This window comes from Melanotaenia boesemani, chromosome 21 (assembly GCF_017639745.1).
Source record: "Melanotaenia boesemani isolate fMelBoe1 chromosome 21, fMelBoe1.pri, whole genome shotgun sequence".
In the NCBI taxonomy this organism is placed as follows: Eukaryota; Metazoa; Chordata; class Actinopteri; order Atheriniformes; family Melanotaeniidae; genus Melanotaenia; species Melanotaenia boesemani.
In genome coordinates this window covers 20530273-20546487 of record NC_055702.1, presented here as the reverse complement: position 1 = coordinate 20546487, position 16215 = coordinate 20530273, and the positions used below count along the sequence as shown (strand labels likewise).

The window sequence follows — 16215 nt, the reverse complement described above, 5'->3', positions numbered from 1 at the left end:
TAAGGGTGATGGGGCAGCTAGTGGCGCTCGCGGACTCATCTTTTAAGGGAGCGCGCTTTCAGGGAACGGGCGCGCGCGAAGCGATGTGCAGATGTGTCGCAGATTTTGTAAAGTCACTGGACGCACGGAAAGATCCAGCCCAAGGAAGTACCCCTGAATAAATTGACTCCTAAAGTGAGGGGGGGAACCAAGACTCCCGAGGGAGGAGCGCGGGGAAGAGGACGGAGCCGAGGCACCGCTGTCAGAAGCAGTTAACGTTAGCTTACGTTTGTGGGGGTGAAGGACGTTACTTTGGCAGTTAAATCCCAACGGACGGCCCCGTGCGCAGAGATGGAGCTGTCAGCGATTGGAGAGCAAGTGTTTGCTGTGGAATCAATAGTCAAGAAAAGAGTTAGAAAGGTAAGGACGAAAGAAAACAAAACAATGTGCTCAAATTTATCTGTTTAGCCACGGGATATTGTCAGCAATGGAAGGAGTGTCAAATTTAGGAGGGGAAGATGCTAGTTTAGATGGCAATCAAAGCTTGAGAGATTAGTAGTGCAGTTGCTCATTTAATCTCGTTATCTAATTGCAGGCTTTTAAAAGGGGGCGGGTTATACGAGGATGTCCCTTTAATATAACGTGGAGATTGTTGTTACTGCGCTACAGCTTGAAGCGTCAGGTGTTTGGCTTATTAAGCCTCGAAGAGGGACATGTTATTTGCCAAGCTGCGTCATTTTTAAGGCCTGTCTGCTTGTTAATTAGATTTTGGCCAAATACCATGTTGTGTTGACATGTGCAGGTGTGTAGCTAGGAAGCAAGGGCAAGAAGAGCACAAGAGGGGCACCCGAAACTAATGTTTTCTCAACTTGTGGTAACAGTTGCTCAATTTGACATGCTCAGAAGTTGGATAAGCCATTTAAAAATAATAATAACCTAAGATTAGCAAAAATTAAATAGTTAAAAGCTCATCTTTAGGTTTAAATTGCTCAGATATCTTAATCTTACATGTGAACATTTTGAAGCTTAAACAAAGTTATTTTTGATCACTTATTTCCTTAATTTTTATATTACATGACTGGAAGTTTGGTGTAAAGTTGCCTTATTATTATTTTTTTTTTTTTTTTTCCAGATTAAAATGCAACCAACAGTGGCATGAACACAGTTAACACCTGCATAGTGTTGACAGGTTATTTCAATGAGCTTGTGCATTTACATTTACACATCTGAAACCAACAATGTGAAGTTGATATCAGTTTTTTTGGTTGTATGTGTGTGTAAGAACGTACCCTAAAATCTAAAGGCTTTTTCAAACCAGGACTGATGCACCTTGATTGCACATCTTGTCATGTGTGAAAGTACAGAACCAGAGCAGGAGGTCTGATTCTGCAACGGAAAATTGATGTGTGAACACAACAACGCAGGGCTGAGCCACCTCTGTTTGGCACATATGAGTGATGATAAGGAACGACAGTGGGTTAATGAGGATTTCTATTCTCTTGCATATAAGGCAAAATAAATAAGTAAGAGAAGTTAATGTTTCACATGTAAACTATATGATTAATCCCTAAAAATTATTTTCAGCCACTTTCTGCTCCTCATAAACAAATGCTACAAACATTGGTCTACTACGTGTTTAATAAACAAAACAATAACACATTTGTAATGGGTTTTAATGGGTTTTTAAGGGTTTCACGCCATCTTTATTTTTATTATAGTAAACCTGTTGGGAAAAACCATTTGCTTACTTTAAGAAATTAGCCATGAAAAATTACACCTAGGGCTGGGTGATTAATTGATAAAATCGATAAATCGAATTTTCCATTTCTGGAGATTTATTTTTCTGAAAATCTGGATTTTTTTTGCATAGTTAGCAGCAGACTTAGTCCTCCCTCCACACAAGAACGGTGTTTGTCTGAAAGATTTTCAGTGAAGTGACCCTTCACTCATGCCTGGGATTTAGCTGTGCGTATAACTGCAGTAAGAAATGCTGCTCTCTACGAGATGCAGAAGTCAACTTAACCCACAAACCCTAGTTAAGAGACGACCTTCATCAGGGGAATTATTTCTGCAGTGGATCCTGTATGATAAGGATCCAGATGGAAAGAGATCACGGATGCATTGTGTCGCATATTTCTATGTAAGATATGAAGTCGTGTGTATGGTGGAAAATCTATGACATTATATGCTTAATTTTTTGTGGGATTCATCTATATAAACAAATAAATGTTTTTAATAAGTTTATTTATGTTTTGTAAAAGAAAAGAAAAAAAATCTAATAAAATTGAAAATTGGATTTGGTTATAAAAAATCTGAGATTTTATTTTTTAGGCCATATCGCCCAGCCCTAATTACACCCTTTTTTCTTTTTCTTTTTTTTTTTAGCCAAAACAAAGGCAGAGGTAATGTGAGCGCAATCCTTAGCAGATGCTGCTCATGTCCGGCATGCAGCATGCTGTGACGTACCTTCACATTTATTATAGTAAATTACCAAAAATACATTAATAATTATTAATGTAAAGAACAGGGGTGCAGCATGTTCTTTTATTATTATTTTTTTATTAATATTATTTAGTCTGGGGAACTGGATGAGTCAAGGAAAGTCAGGAGAAGTGGTGACTTCACCCACTGAGAATACCTTTAAGAGCGAGGAGGTGACTGTTGGATGATGTCACCGAGGATGACTAACTGGGTGCTTTGCTGGTATATTGATATTACAGCGTACGTTTTAAATTATGTCTCAGTTATACATGTTTTCTGATGGCAAAGTAACATCACTATACAAACACAAGAAGCTTGTTTTTTCTTAAATAGGTTCAAGTAAAACTGAAAATCGTAGCTTGAGGCATGTCTTGTTTTTGAGTGAAGCAAACTGATCTTATTTCACAAAGGACCCTTTCAGTCAGCCTTTCAGATGATGCAGCGGCACCCTGCAAGTTTCAATAAAATCAGGAACAGTGATGCAGTGATTGATATTTGAACCCGAGCCCTATAATCATATGTAATGTTATCTGTTGTGGTTGAAATTTCACATCCAGGGAGTTAAATCAGTTTAAATGTAGATTGTGCTCCAAAGAAAGTCATTCCCTCAAATTATTTCCACTGTGGAGAATGGATCCTTACTTGAAAATGGAGAGAAGGGACCCACTCAGCACAAGGCTGTTGAAAAGACGCTGAAAAAATGGCTTTGCCCAACATCTAATTGGGATTTAGATGAAAAGTGAAAGGTGAAATGACGTCTTTTCCATGATATAGAAAAGATGTTTCTAAAAGAAATACTTAAGTCCCTCCACTGTCCATACTGGCATAATCCAGTGCGGTGTTGCAGAGCCTATCCTGAAGCAGTCACCAGTATTATATGCTGCAAATGTTCTCCCTTCAGATTATTATATGAAGTTGCTGTAGGCTGAAATTGAGTTTGTTTTATAGAGGAAAACCCATTTTGAACTAAATAAACTAAAATAAATTTGTAATAGGATTGTCCTTAAACACATTTAATTCTTTATTTCACATATTTTCCTCATGGGATTATTTACCTTTAGAAAATGTTCGTCACTTTTTCCATTCTGTGTTTTAAACAGATCATTCAGCCTTATTTAAGTGTGGTTGTATGTGGTCATAATGAGGAGTTACAGTGGTACCTGCAGCAGGTAATATTCAAGGGACACTGATCAGATTTTGCCAAAAAGTCATTAACTGTACCCAACTCAGGTAAACTTAGGTCTAAATCCAGTTCAAGTCAGACATCTAAATACTGCCCAAATTTCAAAGTCTTTTTGAAATTTGGGCTAAAAGGCTTTGACGAATTGACCTGATTTAGCCATAAAAACACCATCCATTGACATCTGGTGTCTGGTGGGAAAGCTTAGAAGACACATTAAACCATGCAAATTTGTTTTCATTCTGTCCTTTTTTTTAGCTCATATAACTTTCCAGGACTGTAAAAACAAGACTGTGTTATGCAGCATTTGTGATACAAACTTTCAGTTTGAGGCAGTTCTTAAACTTTGTCTCCACAGGGGAATGTGGAGTATCTGCTGAAGTGGAAAGGATGGCCTCCAAAGTGAGTATGTAGACCTGCAGAAGAAGGGATAGATAAGAAAATGCATAAGTGTGCTTCATGTTTACATTGACAAGAAAAACAGATTATGCCTAGAGCAGTGGTTCTCAGTCCTGATCCTCGGGGACCACTGCCCTGCATGTTTTAGAGGTGTCCATCTTTAACACACCTGACTCAAATGAATGGCTCGTTAGCAGGATTGCAAAGAACTTGACAAGCAGTTCAGTTAATCTGAACCAGGTGTGCTGGAGTTGGAAAGAACTAAAACATGCAGGGCAGTGGTCCCAGAGGACGAGGATTGAGAAACACTGGCCTAGAGCAGTGGTTCTCAAACCTTTTTCAACATTGTGCCCTGTGTGGAATCATTTTTCACCCCTAAACCAGGGGTGTCAACTCAACTCAACTCAACTCAATTTACATTTTAGTTTTGGGGCCACATTCAGTGCTATTTGACCTTAAGTGGGCCGGACCAATAGAATAACAACATAATAAGCTATAAATAACGAAAACCCCTAATTTCTCCTTTTCTTTTAGTACAAAGAAGTACAAGTACATTATTTAGATGTTTACTTTTATCAACTTTACTTTTAGAAAACATTCTAAACAACCAAAAATTTCTTGAGAAAAATCAATTCAGTTTCAACATTATTTTGCCTCAGTTACACATTTACAAAATTTAGTTATGTTTATATATAAGAGGGCTAAGACCCTGTGGAACATCCAGATACAGGCTGACAAAATGGTAATGGCCAGCCAACCAGACACTGTGATCATGGATAAGCAGCAGAGGAGAGCCGTTGTGATCGATGTAGAGTTGGTAGAGGACCCGAGCTCAAGAGCAACAGCCAGCCACCCCACCCAGAGGAGATGGGGGGTGGGTGAGGGACGAGTACATACAGTATATCCATCACAAAGTAGGGGATACTGCACAGAACACACATGGACACACAAAAAACAACAACAAAACATTGAAACAAGATACAGAAACTCTGCAGCCTTCTCCAGCCAGAGATTACTTAAGATATATGCTTCAAGTGATTTGTTTGTACCCAAAACAGACAACATTTTTTACAACATACAACGTATTTTGGCATTAAAAACCGATAATGTTGATTTTATTTTAAGTCTAATGAATGTATGGTTTGATTTATACGGGGTCCCATCTTCAAAATCGATTACAAAAATTCAAAATATGCCCTTCACTGATGTATGTAATACCGTAATAGCATTAGTTGGACCAGTGCAGAAGTTAATTTATTAATTAATCATTGTGATAAATAAGTAATAACAGACTGACTCGTTCTCTGTAGTCAATACCATCCACTTTGGAGCTGCATGTGTGAGCCCTTTTTCAGTCAACAATTTCATGGGAAATGCTGTGAACTAACTTAAAAAAGCTCAGTATATATAAATATATATATATATATATATTTATTTTATTTTTTTTTTACCTTGTAACGTGTCATAGGTACAGCACCTGGGAACCTGAGGAACACATTCTGGACCGGCGCTTGGTCCAGGCCTTTGAGGAGAAGTAAGGCCCCATTATACACTCTTATGATGGAAAGTCATGCTTACATACAGGAAAGATCTGACTGTTTTACACGTATTGGAGCAGAAATATGTCAAATCCACCTTTCATATTATTTTTTGGGGAAAAACATTTTGACTTAGACCAGTATTTAGATGCAACAGCTGTTTTCATCTGCAAACAAAAATATTGCAAAATATTAAAGGAAAGCAAGTAATAAGCAAATTTAACTCTTTTCGTGCCAACATTTTAATGTATCAGGATGTTGTGTCATTTAACAGAAATTAGGCCAACATGCAGAAGAAGTCTTAAACTAAATAAACCCCCCAATTTATCTGCTTGTTCTCTAGATGTTATCAGCCTCTCCCATTGTTGTGAAGGAATTTTGACCCACTCTTCTTTACAGTGTTGCTTCAGGTCATTGAGGTTTGCAGGCATTTGTTTACTCACAGCTGAATGTCCCACCACAGCTTTTCTATCAGGCTGGGGTTTGCACTTTGACTGGACCATTGCAATTCTATCATTTTTATTTTCATCCATTTTGTTTTAGATTTGCTTCTGTGTTCGGGATCATTGTCCTGTTGCATGAGCCAGTTAGGGCCAAGCTTTAGATGTCAGACAGATGGCCTCACATTTGACTCTTAAATAGTTTGGTATTCAGAGGAATTCATGGTTGACTCAGTGACTGCCAGGTGTCCAGGTCTTGTGGTTGTGAAACTAGCCCACATCATCAGCCTTGTACCATTGTGCTTGACAGTTGGTATCAGGTGCTGTGTAGTAGGGACAGACATCTTCACCTTGGTATTATCTCTTCAAAGTCATGTGGTTTGTTCAGATGCAAATTTGCAAACCTAAGCTGTGCTGTCATGCTTTCTTAGAGTGAAGCCATAATTTATCAGTCTTTTTCTAATTTTGCTGTCATGAACTTTCACATGTAACATGCTAACAGAAAACAGTCTTGAGATGTAGGCAACCCAGAAAAAATAAGAGAAACTTGTAGCTGAGGAAAGATGTTGTCAACACGTGTATTTAAAACAAACTCTGATGTATTCATCCATCCATCCATCTATCCATCCATCCATCCATCCATCCATCCATCCATCCATCCATTTTCTATACCTAAATCCTGTCACAGCTCTCTAACAGTCTGTTTTGGCTTTTCTAGAGAGGAAAAAGAACGTGCTGTTGGCCACAGAAAGAAAGGATCCAAAACTAAAAAATTCCTTGTGCAGGTAATGTTTGGAGTATAAAAAATTATTTCTGTCCAGTGATGATATTGTTGTATTGTCAAGCGTTTGTTTTTGTTTTTGTTTTGTTTTTTTGTTTGCTTGTTTTTAGAATACTGTGTACACTATGGATCTCCGCAGCGCTCACAAGATTCCCACAAAACCTCCGCCTCGCCTGCGTCTCTCTCTGACGCGCTCTCTGGTGGCCGACAACGAGGACGAGCTTTACGGTGCCTGCAGACTGAGCTCGCAACCACAACTGGAGCATCGAAAAAGCAAAAATAGGAGGTCACAGAACAGGTGCCTTAACTCAAACCCTCCAAGTCCAACACAAGAGGACTGGGAGGAGTTGGGAGTGGAAGAGGAGGAGGCAGAGAACAGTCCTGGAGATGATGAGGAACAGGACCAAGAAGACGATCAAAGAGAGGGCACAAAAAAGAGCAAAGGCATTTTAAATGGTATGTGTGTCAGTCGGTCAGCCAGTTGACTATAATCACCATTGTGACCCAGTTTATCTCGACTGTTTGCAAAACTCAAGGATTTTTTTCCTCTGGGCATGCAACCAAAGACTTGCCTCATCCTGAGCTGATTAAAGAGCAAATCAGGAAGAGGGCAAGATGCAGGCTCATTAAAGAGTTAATTTTGCACGTAAATGTAAGGAATCTGTTATTCTAGAGTTTCATGGAGCAGCCATTATGATTTAAAATATGAATATTTACATTGAAATGCACAATGTTTCCAGTGATTGTATGAGAGGACATGTATGAGAGCCGTGATCCAGGTCAGCTAGCGGAGGCTAACTCAGTAATAGACAAGTAACAAGCTTGTTTTAACTGCTGTCTGACTACAGATCTGACCTTCTCTTCCTGTGTTCTCATCTCAATCAGGACAGAAGGGGACAGACGATTGGAGATCCACTACTGAACCAGACCATGTGGCTACATCAGAGGACTCGTGGACACCCATCATCAGTCCAGGAGAGGTGACGGTCACAGACGTCACCCTCAACTCTATCACAGTGACCTTCCGAGAGTCAAGGGTGGCAAAAGGCTTCTTCAGAGACTGGGTGCTGAAAGTGTGAGCTAGCTGGCGGTGAGCGCGTGGCAAGAATAAGTTGGAGGTACTGACTTGCACAGGCTGTGTTAGAGATGATCGAGATCAAGTTTTTGTGCTCTCTCTCTCTCTCTCTCGCACGCGCGCTCTCTCTCTCTCATTGTTTGTCCTATCACAAGCTACACTATATTGCCAAAAGTATTCACTCATCCATCCAAATAATTGAAATCAGGTGTTCCAATCACTTCCATGGCCACAGGTGTATATAAATCAAGCACTGAGGCGTGCAGACTGTTTCTATAAACATTTGTGAAGGAATGAGTCGCTCTCAGGAGCTCAGGGAATTCCAGTCTGGTACTGTGATAGGATGCTACCCGTGCAACAAGCCCAGTTGGGAAATTTTCACAATACTCATAATTCCACAGTCAACTGTCAGCAGTATCATAACAAAGTGGAAGCAACTGGGAACGACAGCAACTCAGCCACCAAGTGGTAGGCCCTGTAAAACGACTGAGCGGGGTTGGAGGATGCTGAGGTGCATAGTGCGCAAAAGTGCACAACTTTCTGCAGAGACGATTGCTACAGACCTCCAAACTTTATGTGGCCTTCAGATCAGAGAGCTTCATGGATTGGGTTACCACGGCCGAGCAGCTGCATCCAAGCCATACATCACCAAAAGCAATGCAAAGCGTCTGATGCAGTGGTGTAGAGAACGCCACTGGACTGTATCAGTGGAGACATGTTCTCTGGAGTGACAAATCACGCTTCACCATCTGGCAATCTAATGGAAGAATGTGGGTATGGCGGTTGCCAGGCGATCGGTACTTGTCTGACTGCATTGTACCAAGTGTAAAGTTTGGTGGAGGAGGGATCATGGTTTGGGTTGTTTTCCAGGAGCTGGGTTAGGCATCTTAGGTCCAGTGAAAGGAACTCTGAATGCTTCAGCATACCAAGAGATTTCCGACACATCCATGCTCCCAACTTTGTGGGAAAAGTCTGCGAATGGGCCTTTCCTGTTCCAACATGACGGTGCACCAGTGCACAAAGCAAGGTCCATAAAGACATAGATGAGCGAGTTTGGTGTGAATGAACTTGATACGTCTGTACAGAGTCCTGATCTCAACCCGACAGAACACTTTGGGATAAATTAGAACGGACGCTGAGCCAGGCCTTCTTATCCAACATCAGTGTCTGACCTTACAAATGCACTTCTGAAGGAATGGTCAAAGATTCCTATAAACACACTCCTGAACCTTGTGGAAAGCCTTCCCAGAAGAGTTGAAGCTGTTATAGTTGCAAAGGGTGGGCCAACGTCATATTGAACTCATTTGTTTGAGAATGGGATGTCTATAAAGTTCACACAATTGTCAAGGCAGGTGAGTCAATACTTTTGGCAATATAGTGACCTTTCAGCTCAGTGAGTGGCAGTGTTTACATGCACAGAGTCACCTGACAATGCAGACCTTGTAGGCTGATAATCAGTTCCAGTTAGCAGGACTGGAATAAGATGAGTGAGCCTCTGGAAAATTGTGTCTGCATTTATCAATGTTTGGTATTGATTTAATATACAGATAAACTAATTTTTCCACCCTTAACGATACCTCATAGAGTGTTCTTCTAAATACAGATCACATACTAATATTGACATTTGGTATTTAAAGGTCCAGTAAATGTGTTCATTAGATTTCTGTCCATTTGTCATTTGACAAACAAATGTTTTTGGGGGAAAAAGTAACATCATGGCATGTTTGCACCAGTTTGCATCATATATCCAATGTTCCCATGGTGAATCTTTCCTTTTATTTCAGGTCACAGTGCCACATCTGCAAATCCATAAAAAACAGCATGTAGCCCACTCTCACTCCCAGTTTATCTCTCGCTCACACACACACACACAGACCTGGTCAGGATTTCTTTTTTGTTTTTTTGGTTTTCTTCCTGGAAAGCTATGGCGACTCGCGGCAGGTTGTGGCTGCTGCTACAAGAATAAAGTCAGGTGTAACTTTTACACCCTCAGAAGCACAAATCCATCCCATTGCAGCAATATATCATCAGAAACTCTGTAGGGGTCATTATGAGCCTTTTTTTTTAACCCACAAAATCCTGTTTTTAAAGAATTGTAAAAAATTGTATCAATAGAAACAGTGGTTTAAGTAATACTATGTTGTTTAGAGCTGAAAAAACATTTTAGGGTGCACTACGACTTTAAGCAGAGCATTCTGATAGAATTTAATAGAAGTCCTTCAAAGTGTTTAGAAAATATTAAATCTACATGTTTACTGTTAATCTTATTCATTCATTATTATTATGTGTAATACTAAAAAATATACTGAATGGTTTTATAACATACAGTATAAACACAAATGACACAAAATCATGTTTTTAATGTAATTAATATCTTAATACTTTTTTTTCACCTTTTCATCTTATATTTATGTTCTTTTTTTCTCTTTAGTCTATGTTTTTGTTTTTTGTCATTACTGCTGCACCCGAAGATAAAGAGGGAAAAAAACGATTTTTTTTAAAAACTAGCCAAATTTCCTGTGTGGGTGTCATCATGCAGTAAAAAGAGGAGAGGAGAGGCTTGTTGGAAAAGAAAGGTGTTTTCAAGAGTTGGCTTCAAACCCATCCATCCATCCATTTTTTTATTTTATTTATTTAGCACTTAAGAAAAAAAATTAAATTTAAATTAATAAAATAAATAAATAAAATGTATAATACATAAAAACAAAACAGCCTTTCAAATGCTGTATAATATAATGCAAATAGCATGTACATGGGAGAGGTAGAAGCCAAATTAAAACAGCACCACTCCCAGAGAAAACTCCATACATCCATCCATCTTCTTATACTCAAAGCCCATCCCACTAGTCATAGAGCTAGAAAAAAGATCCACCCTGCCCAGGTCACCAGTCCATCACAGGACCAACACAAATGAGACAAACCACCGTGCACACCTACAGTCAATTTAAAATCATTATTTAACCGAACATGCAAATCAGAGTACGTGGAAGAAAAAATAAAAACAAAACATTCAGCATGCAAAGTTCACACATCCAAACCACCAACCAGCTGTAGAGCAATAGACTATCCCCCCACTGCGCCACCTTTCAACTCTTTGGTTTTTGGTTTTTCAGATCTAACCAAGAAGTTTTAAGGCCTAAACTCGGGTCTCTTTGTTGGAAGTCATGTGTTTAATTCCTCCATCACACCTCCAACCCCGAAATGCAAACAAGTGTAAAAAATATGCTAAATTATGCAAAAGGGTTACCAAAGGCCTGATGCATTAGGATACTGTATATAAATATATATATATATATATATATATATATAGATAGATAGATAGATAGATAGATAGATAGATAGATAGATAGATAGATAGATAGATAGATAGATAGATATCTTCTTTTTATAAAAAAAAGAAACTGAAAATGTGACGTGTGAGCCACTAGTTTTTAATCTGACTTTTGCTCTGAACATTGATTTTCTCCATTATGATTATAGAACTGAGATCACCAAATAAATCAGATTTCCCTTTTTTTTTTTTTTTTTAAATAAAAACAATAATAGTTAATTGGAAGATAAGGCAATATTCCAGATGATGATGACTGCTGGCAGGAATGATCTTCTGTCTCTTTCTGTCTTGCAATGGACTTGAAGAAGCCTCTCACTGAACACACTCTGATTCCTCACTGTGTTGTTTATCAATCAAATCAATCCAGTTGTATTAATAAAGCACTTTACAACTACCCTAGTTGATCACAGTGCTGGACAGAGATGAAAACAAGAATTAAAATATAGTACACCACTATCATGTCAATGGCTGATCTGAAAAAGTAGATTTTCAGAGGTCACAGTGAATGCGTTAAGATGCTGTGTTTGAAGCCTAACAACAATGTAGCTGATGACATTACAGGCTGTCTGCAGCTGTACCAGGTATGATATAAACCGCTACCAGAAAAACGCAGGTCAACTCTGTGGGTAAATAATATGGATGAAAGCTCATGACTAACAGTTTGATGTCCTTTGTGTAGATCTTCTTTACAGTGACATGTCTAGCCCTTCGATGCATAGTGTCCACTACAGAGGACACATATTTAAAGGCTGTTTTTAAATGTATGCATGGGTGTGGATCGTACATTAGCAACTTCATTGGACATTACTGATACTCTGCCACGTATAGAGTATAACTACATTTGATATAGTATATATACATACATTGTAATTACCATATGATAAACAGGACAAGAAAATGATCCAGGTGTTTTTTTTATAGAAAATTTATATTTTATTAATATGACAAGATATTATTTTATAAATATTTTCATAGATCAAATAGAAAAATCAATACACTGAGTAAAAGTTAAACTAATATTAAAAAACAGGAAAACATCATTGTGCATGTCTGTAGAAGTAAAATATTTTATTTGAAAAAATGTGGTACTGTTTTATAATAATTCATGCAGCAGAGGGCAAAGATGGCAGCAACGGTGGTTAAAAAGCACTACTTTCCTTTCAACTTCTTTTCATTACTCTCCTTTTTTTCTGTTCCCTTAGGTCAGCAAGATTACATAAATCCCAACATTTAAAATAAATAAGATAAAACAATATATTTAAAGTCCAAAGTACACAGACATCGCTTGAGCAGCACAGCCTCCGAAACAGTGCGAAAAACTGTCTTGAAAAATGAATTTGGCAGTGATTGTGTTAGAAAAAATAAATCATTTGTGTCTAAAAAACAATTAAAACAGTACCTCCTCACCTACTGCGGTTCGCTACCACCTTGCTGCTCATTTTAGAGTAGAATTTTATTATTCTTATAATATTAACTAAAAACTTTGCTTCTTCATTGTTGACTTATCATCCAGTTTAGTTGTGGAAATATGTCTTTACATGTGCATAGATTCACAATGATTGAGATTTAGAAAAGAACCATGTGTATCCAGCTTTATAAGTCTGATGAAAGGATTGCATATGAACATTTTTACCTTTGTCTACACACAGTTTAATCATAAATCTATACATTTTTATGCATCTGGCCCCACGTGTTTTGAAATGTGACGTTAGTGGCTCCTGATTCTTGGGAGTGAGAATGTGTGTCGCACAGTGGTGCTGAATGTGTGTGAACCCCATGAATGGGACACAGAGACCCACACATCAAAGCCTCTGAAAACATCCAATACATATTATTTTTTAACTTCTCTTCACAAGTAATAACATTAATTTAAAAAGTAGTGGTTCAAGAGCATAAAGTTGCACAAAACTGAAATTAAAATGCTTAAAGTCTTTACATTTGCTCTTTAAATCAGTATCTGAGCAAACTGACTGTTCAGGGGTTTTTATAAATGCTGCACCTCGCTTTCAAACCTGCCCATGTTATGTGTTGCATGGTAGTAGAAAGGCTCTGGCCTGAAGAGTCTGATTGTAATTGTTTGTAATTGGAATTATTTATTTTTATTTAACCAGGCAAGACAGAATAAGAGCACATGCTTCATTACAACTGCAGCCTGATACAGGTGAGGCCTTTAAAAGATCTGCTGGCTAACAACAGACATGGTAGATGCACTTTATAAAGCTTTATTAATATTTTAAAATGAAGAGAAAATCAATTGTGATGTTTAATGTGTATAACATAGCAAATCCTAGAGATTTTGTTACTGATCTTAGGAAGATGGTCATTCCACAGTTGTTGGTTTCATCTCCTTCACATAACCAGCAACTTGTTTGTCCATTTCCCTCTGAATAGCAGCTTTAGTCAAGTTGAAAATTAGCCACTCTTATTGCAGCACCAACTGAATAACCAGCGTTGTAGAGCTTTCTGTATTCAGCAGGTGCTTCTGGAAATCTGAAGTCAAGTTTTTCACCCAGTCACAGTTCACCACGATTTCACATCCCTTTCACCCACAAACTCATAATAACAAGAGAACTTCTACAACACTGAACGTGTCCAGGGAAAACAGGGAGATGGAGATTGTTTTACTCTTTCTTTTTTGTTTGTTCTTGTGGCAACAATGCACTGGCTTATATGGAGAAATATCAACAATAACACAGTTCTAAATACAATAAGTAATTACTTGAATCGTAAAAATAATACACAGTGACTAGTTACCACAAAAAAAAGGAACCAGTCCTCAGATGTGTTACTTGGCAATGAAATGTTAACATTTCCTATCAAAGGGACAAATCTGACAAATTTTATCCCAAAAATTGGTTCAAATTTTTGTAGGTTTTAATGTGATTCTCTGTAACTGGCTGTTAAAATATTCCCTGACTTAGCCTGAAATAGGTCACTGTATGAGCCCCAACACTTCAAGCTGCAACATGAAAGGTCTGTTCTGGAAAAACTAGCTACCTCCCAGATATGTTTTTGGTTGCTTTGCATCTGACTGAAATTTGTACAAGTGCACCGCTCTCCCCGGCTCTCCACCCTGTCCCCACAGTGACCACTCACATTCTACATCCTTAATTAAAGCCCCTTCGGTTTTCACTTCGAAATTAAATTGGAGTACAGAACGCCAACCAGGTGAGGATGAGTATCCAAATGAAGAAGTCTTCTGTGCATGTAAACACAGCCACAGTCTCTCTTCCACTTAGCTAACCCTTCTATCCTGGACTCAGACATATTGTACATACTTCAAACTACAGTGAAGTGGGCATAGCCAACTTGTACTTCTGGACCTATAACCTGTAAACATAGACTGTTACTACTGTACAACATGTGGCTTAGTCTTATATGCGTTTCAAACTCCTCCAAGAGATGATTTGATCCGCCTGCATGCCTTTCTCCTCCTGTACAGTTATGTCAATGCAAAGACAAACAGTGTAGTTTCCCTCAGCACCCTCTTCCTCATCTTTAAACCATAGAGCTCATCATACAAGAGACAAATTCTGTAACAAAATCTGAAACAAAATGACAGAATGTGTTATTGAATTGCAAAGAATTTACATCACATAGGTTTGTGGGACTGATATTGGCTCTTTTCTTAAAGGGTGAAAGTTTTAAAGGAAAATATAAGAGCTACAGTATGTGGGCAGCAAATTTTTACATAGTGTATTTAAAGGGACATAAAAAAATTAAGTTTTTTTATATTGAAAAAAATTTTTAAAGATATCCAAATGCACTAAAAAGGAGGGTTTTTCCCCACAAGTCCACGTGGCATCAGCTTCACTTAGCTGTTCTGAAGCTGTTTATTTTCCTTTGAAGAGCTCTAGAAACTGTTGGCTCTGTCATCATGGAAATGTTGAAGGTTAAAGTAGCTTTACACATGTATTACAATAGTTCGATGAAAACAAAGACCAATAAGACAAAGTTTAAAAAGATGGAGGACCAGCCGAGCCCAGAGCTTGGATTGTTTTCCTGCTCTGTGGACACAGGAGCCAAGTTGATGTGTCACGTCTGTTGAATCTCCCACAGTGGCGTCCCATTGGTCCACAAGTTGTTTACGCTGCACTGAGGACGATGGCTCAGCGTCTTGTGATGCTGAAACCGTCTCTGTGTGACAATGAAGCTGCAGGGAATGGAAGTGCCTGATGTTGCCTAATTTGTGTTGTTTTGTCTGTAGAGCTTTTAGGGCTCATGTCTTTCCCTCACAATTACTGTCCCAGTTTCTCTTTTTTTTTTCCCCCCAGTGTCTGGATGCACCATCTTCCACTAATTTTATTAACACTTGAAGAGCATTTGAGAGCAGGAAGATTGAAGGAGCAGCAGAGGGTGAAACGTATTTTGTAGTCATTATTTTTCTACATTGACCTGAATGTATATTTATTCTTTAAAGATATCTGTGTATTTGTCATGCAGATGACTGAACAGGATAGTTTTTTATACAGTTTGTTATAATCACTGAGCTGATGCCATAAACAGTAGAAATGTAGACATGAAAGAAACCGTTGCCTAATGTTGTTGCTTGCGCTGCTTTTGTCCACCACTGAGCGCAGAACCTTGCACTTTATCGTGATGTAACCCTGCACATTATCTGCTCCAGTCTCTTAAGTCATTGTGTATAGACTGTTTCTATGGTAACACTAAAATAAATGTTGCACATGTTTAATATGATTCCATGTTGACGTCTGCTTACTCACCGTAAAGAAGGAGGCTTGTTTCTATGGGTAGTTTAAGCTCTGAAGGATATGAAAGATTCCTGCAGGTGCCATCATTTTTTGTAACTGTTAATTACCATTAATTAACAGTTAATAAACATATCAGATGTTAAAACTGAGACATTTTATCATTCCATGTAAAATATTAGCTAATTTTGAATTTGATGGCGACAACATATCTCAAAATAAGTATTTCCAGGGTGATGTTTATCATTGTGTAGCATCGACGAAAGTCATCAGAGAACTTCTGCTGGTGACAGGTGGAGGTG

At 38.4% G+C, this 16215-nt stretch overlaps 1 protein-coding gene across 2 annotated transcripts; it reads left to right on the top strand.

Moving 5' to 3' along the window:
* Nucleotides 1–86: 86 nt before the first annotated feature.
* cbx7b (chromobox homolog 7b) lies at nucleotides 87–15902 on the top strand. Of its 2 annotated transcripts, none has more exons than XM_041973955.1 (7): nucleotides 87–399; nucleotides 3999–4042; nucleotides 5508–5573; nucleotides 6736–6802; nucleotides 6909–7254; nucleotides 7684–7888; nucleotides 15479–15902. In XM_041973955.1, the coding sequence occupies exons 1-6, from the start codon at nucleotides 331–333 to the stop codon at nucleotides 7875–7877; spliced, it is 786 nt and encodes a 261-aa protein (XP_041829889.1). In that variant the 5' UTR covers nucleotides 87–330; the 3' UTR covers nucleotides 7878–7888; nucleotides 15479–15902. The 2 variants fall into 2 exon arrangements, with proteins under 2 accessions (XP_041829889.1, XP_041829888.1); XM_041973954.1 differs by having other exon boundaries at nucleotides 7684–7916.
* The last annotated feature ends 313 nt before the right edge of the window (nucleotides 15903–16215 follow it).

What these genes read in the sequence shown, in the direction of transcription:
- cbx7b (XM_041973955.1), top strand. Translation starts at nt 331, where the DNA reads ATGGAGCTGTCAGCGATTGGAGAGCAAGTGTTTGCTGTGGAATCAATA. An exon ending in TCAAGAAAAGAGTTAGAAAG is followed by an intron (nt 400 to 3,998) that starts GTAAGGACGAAA and finishes TTGTCTCCACAG; the next exon opens with GGGAATGTGGAGTATCTGCT. An exon ending in GAGCAAAGGCATTTTAAATG is followed by an intron (nt 7,255 to 7,683) that starts GTATGTGTGTCA and finishes CATCTCAATCAG; the next exon opens with GACAGAAGGGGACAGACGAT.